Source organism: Colias eurytheme, chromosome 6 (assembly GCF_061535395.1).
Source record: "Colias eurytheme isolate Ceu_HAF_F1 chromosome 6, ilColEury1 Martin Lab GWU primary, whole genome shotgun sequence".
Lineage (NCBI taxonomy): Eukaryota > Metazoa > Arthropoda > Insecta > Lepidoptera > Pieridae > Colias > Colias eurytheme.
The window spans coordinates 5,254,910-5,259,662 of record NC_142985.1 but is presented as its reverse complement, the minus strand read 5'-3'; the positions used below and the strand labels follow the sequence as shown (position 1 = coordinate 5,259,662).

Sequence of the window (4,753 nt, the reverse complement as noted above, 5' to 3'; positions counted from 1 at the left end):
TTATAGGTTTTCAAACGGTATGCATCAGTAAGTCAATTGAACAAGTGCAGAAAAAATATTTATTCATCTCGCTAATGTAGTACCTACTCTTGTAAGCTCTTCAGGAGTGAGAAAGAATAAACTACATTGTGAGATTATCGTTTAAACACACCGTTCCTTAACATTTGCAATCTAAATACAAATATTTGCATGTGAAGCGAAGCGACGATTGATTGCGAGTTTTCAGCAACAGCAAGCACAATATGCAAATGCTAAGAACACTATATAAATGAAAGGAAAACAAAATATTATTATTTATATCGCTGTATATCGCTATATGAAAACAGTGCTTTTGACGTTTAAATTATAAATGCGGAGTGCCCATAAAGAATAAGTTAAATTTTTCTTACTGAGTTGGTAATTAGAACGAACTGCAGGACCATTTTGCGAGTGGACGGCGTCACCTTCACTAATTGCATCTCATTAAAAAATATACGGCTTTCCGCAATTAACCTATATTCCTCTGTGATCATATTAACATATAGTAGCGCTTATTAATGGCGTATTTCTTTTATCGTTTTAACACAATTTATGGAATGGCAAAGTAAAGGCACTTGCTCAAAGGGTGACTATTATTTGCATTTGCTATTAATTTTGTCGCATTAAATTGACCTCGAGTTAATCACAAGGCAGTGAAGTCTTTGTGGCCAATTTTTTAATTAACTTTATTATCAGTTTAATATTTAAACGAAGCATTGAAAGGATATAGTTCACTCCTTTTTGTTTAGTAGGGATGAAATATGTAGTATCAAAATTAAATATCTCTAGACACCTTTCTTCGAAATGGAGATTGAAGATAGGCTAAGCTGCTTTAAAATAAATAAGATATATTGGAAAGTTCTGGGTATTTATCCAGATACATCAAAAAACTTTTATTTATCCATATACTCAAGAGCATTTGTTTTCATTTTTATATTTGGATATGACATTCTCTACACCATAAATTTATTTTTCATTCCACGTCAATTGGACGTATTTATAGAGCAAATGATATTATATTTAACAATACTTGTGGTGTCATCGAAAGTTTTGTGTTTTATATTTATGGAGAAGAAAATAATAAAACTGCTGACAATTTTGGAAAGTGATTTATTTAAAACAGATAATGAAATGGAGCGTCAAATATTGCGTAAAGCGAATAAATTCAACGTTAAAAGCTGGAAGATATATGCGATGGTGTCGTACATTTCCAATCTGACACATGTATCGTCACCGTTTATTATTCACCTTTTATTTTCTGGTAAACTTGAACCGCCGGTGTGTGGTTACGATTTTCTTTCTGATGACACAAAACAAAGATTCATTTACCCCATATATTTCTATCAAAGTATAGGAATGCACTTTCACATGCTGAACAACGTAAATGTGGACACGTTTATTTTGGGATTAATGATTTTCCTTATCGCCCAATTGGATATTCTGCAAATGAAGATGAAAAATATAACAGATCAGTCGTCGTTTTTGCGCGAAGAGCCTGACGATGAAACCTCCGGAATAGAGCCAAAAAAGTCAGATAATGATACTATATTGAAACTTAATAAAGCTTTAATACATTATCAAGATGTTACCGAGTAAGTGTAAAAAGTATAGATAAAATATAACTTCTTGCTGTTACAATTTAACTCAAAAACTGTAACGTTTGCAAAAATACATATTGGAATTCTGAAATTTCATCAATGATTCTTGAAAAATCAAGATACGTTGTAATGAACATCAAAATATTCTAATAACGTATTTAATTTCAGGTATTGTTATCTGATAGAAGATATATTTTCAAAGGCATTATTTACACAGTTTAGCATCGCCTCTGGGATCATTTGTGTTTGTCTGTATCGCTTTACGTTGGTGAGTATCATCGTTTTCATTTCATATCGATTAAGACCATAGTAATTTATAGATTTTTAGTTGTTTTTGATGTTTTGAGTTGATAGAAAAAAGTTTAAAAGTGATAAAGCGTCTACGGGCATTTTACATCACATCCTTACAAAAAAAGAAACGTAAAAATAAATATTTTTAGAAGTCAAAAGGTGGGCTTAATTTTTGAACGTAAAAGGAATGTACTCCGATTCCATTAAATCATCATCGACAGACTAGCATTTTAGTTATCCCCAAATACTAGTCAGTCGAACATTTCATAAATAATATCCGAGCATCAAGGGACAATCGCTGCAAATACTGCCACGTTTCAAAACTCTCACTGAAAAAGTACCAGGTCATTTCAGAAATAGGGCTATGATTGATTCAAATTTTTGTTTTATGTTTATAATCGTAAAAATTGGTTATCATTTATTTTCGTTTAAATAAGGTTCACATTTGATATTTTAGTTTTATAGCATTACTTAATTAAGCTTTTAAAGTTTATTCTTACTGTATAATTTCTCCAATTAAATGCGAATCATGCCCACAGCCCGCTCCATGGCAATACTACATATTCCTAACTTCATATATGGCCATAATGATTATACAAATTTTGATCCCTTGTTGGTTTGGGACGAGGATAATGGATAAGGTTCGTTGGAAAATAATTATTATTTTAAAATATAACATTGAATAATGTTTTACGAATAAATAAATATTTGTACTTGAAACATTTCGTATTTTATAATATTGAAATGAAATAATTAAAGCTCCTGTAAGAAAAGTCCTTTTCGAAAAGCTATGTGTTCATTGAGGAATTTCAATATAAAATTGTTGTTCATATATATGTGCAAAAATATTACTTATTTCATTTCGTAAAAAATTCCATCGTACCTATTAAATAAAAAAAAAACATGGTTCCTTATGTGTAAATTCTGTACATATTATATTACTTTCCATTAGTAGAGAAATTTGATTTCTTTTATCCCTAGTATTCTAAGTAACCTAGCAAGCATATTTTACAAAACAAGCATGTTCTCCAAACAAATCCCAGTCCACATATTTAGCTTCGATAAATATTTTCAGAGTACTCTTGTGTCTCAAGCGATATACCAGTGTGATTGGACTTCGCAATCGGGCCGATTCAAAAGCAGTGTGCGACTTTTTATGGAGAGAGCGCAACGCCCTCTGACGATAACGGGCTGGAAAATGTTCCTTTTGTCCCTTAGTACTTTCACGTCTGTAAGTGATTTGGGAATAGTATCATTAGTGTATGTATGTGAGAAGCAATTTCAGAACAATCAGAGTAGTTATTAGTACCTTTCTTGCAAACTAGTGCTATTTAAAAAATTCACTCTCATCATTTTTCTCCATCGCGCCAAAAGAAGTATAACTTCAAAAATATTCTTTAGATACTTTAGCTGAGACTCGACTACATACAACTTTTTAAAGTAATTTTTTCACAATCCCAGTTGTGTTTTTCTTTCTTATATCAAATAACGTGTGTTCAAGCAAGGGAATTGGTTAACTTGATTAATATTAAACTCTGTTTAATTAAATAAATCTACGTTACATTTAATTCCTTAGAGCATTATGGTTTAATGCTCTAAGTTTAATTCAAATAGTCTGGGCATTTTTATTTTTTATGATCTTTGTTTGAATATTTCTTAATTGTATCATCCGTATATGACGTATTTAGTGTTATAACTTTTATCATAACATAATTGAGTATGCAACTAAAATAACATTTATTATCGCGATTGTTTTTTTATTATAATAATGCTCCATTACTTATTTAAATAATATTGTTTCAGATAATGAATTCTGCGTATTCATTCTTTACTTTACTAAGGCACATACAGACCAGAGAAGATTAATGGGTTTTTCTATTTTCAAGTTATCATAATAAGCACTTTTCAATCATAATCCTTTCATCGGACAAGAAAACAACTTCAATGGAGATTGTATAAAATCAGCAGTTCCTCTTACAAACAATGCCAATTGCTGACCTTTTGAAACGTTGGATGTTAGATAAAGGTTGTTATTTCTTAGATATTTAAAATAGACTCAAAATCCATACTAATATTATAAATGCGAAAGTAACTCTGTCTGTCTGTCTGTTACCCAATCACGCCTTAACTACTGAACCAATTTGCATGAAATTTGGTATAGAGATATTTTGATACCCGAGAAAGGACATAGGATAGGTTTTATCCCGGAAATCCTACGGGAACGGGTTTTTCTTTGAAAACGCGGGTGAAGCCGCGGGCGGAAAGCTAGTATAATATAAATGTCATTTTAAAAGTAAAAGTTTCGGATAAATTATGATTTTTTATTAGAAGCTTAGATTGCACGATACGTTTTTTAAACAATATTTTCAAAGTTATGTTTATGGTGTTAATAAATCACATTCCTATCCACAAAAAACCATCAAATAATTTTATTTAAACGTTATTTACTCTAATGAAGCTACATTTATTCCATACAAGCGTGATTAAATAATAAAAGTACAATACCATCGTGTTTTATTTACCTCATTTCCAGCATTTTCGTAGCTTTACAATGAAACGTCACACGCAAGAATCGAAGACAAAGGGCGCTCTTAGGTCATCTGTTAGCCGTTCGTAATAAGGCGTTTTTACTGCGACGAACGAAACAATGATTTTGCCAGTGACTAGATAAATAAGATGTCCGGACGTGACGAGGGTACCATTACACTTTTTATGGAATCTTTCAGCGAATGTAACGTCATGCTATCCACCTGTTTCTCTTTGTTTAGGCCTGAATACATTGTTAATGTGAAGGTCGACGGGGAGCATTTCGAAGAAATAGAACTGTCGTTTGGCCAGATTCAAGG

At 31.5% G+C, this 4,753-nt stretch overlaps 1 protein-coding gene across 1 annotated transcript; it reads left to right on the top strand.

Moving 5' to 3' along the window:
• Positions 1 to 822: 822 nt before the first annotated feature.
• LOC149907647 (4-vinylanisole receptor-like) lies at positions 823 to 3,773 on the top strand. Its single transcript, XM_090103378.1, has 5 exons — positions 823 to 1,610; positions 1,785 to 1,884; positions 2,447 to 2,548; positions 2,983 to 3,138; positions 3,711 to 3,773. Exons 1-5 carry the CDS (start codon positions 823 to 825, stop codon positions 3,771 to 3,773), a joined length of 1,209 nt encoding a protein of 402 aa, XP_089959504.1.
• Positions 3,774 to 4,753: the final 980 nt, after the last annotated feature.

Bases quoted from the DNA above. Each gene is read 5' to 3' on its own strand.
- LOC149907647 (XM_090103378.1), top strand. From the start codon at position 823: ATGGAGATTGAAGATAGGCTAAGCTGCTTTAAAATAAATAAGATATAT. The intron at 2,549-2,982 runs GTTCGTTGGAAA...AAATATTTTCAG, and splicing joins GGACGAGGATAATGGATAAG to AGTACTCTTGTGTCTCAAGC. The intron at 3,139-3,710 runs GTAAGTGATTTG...ATATTGTTTCAG, and splicing joins CCCTTAGTACTTTCACGTCT to ATAATGAATTCTGCGTATTC.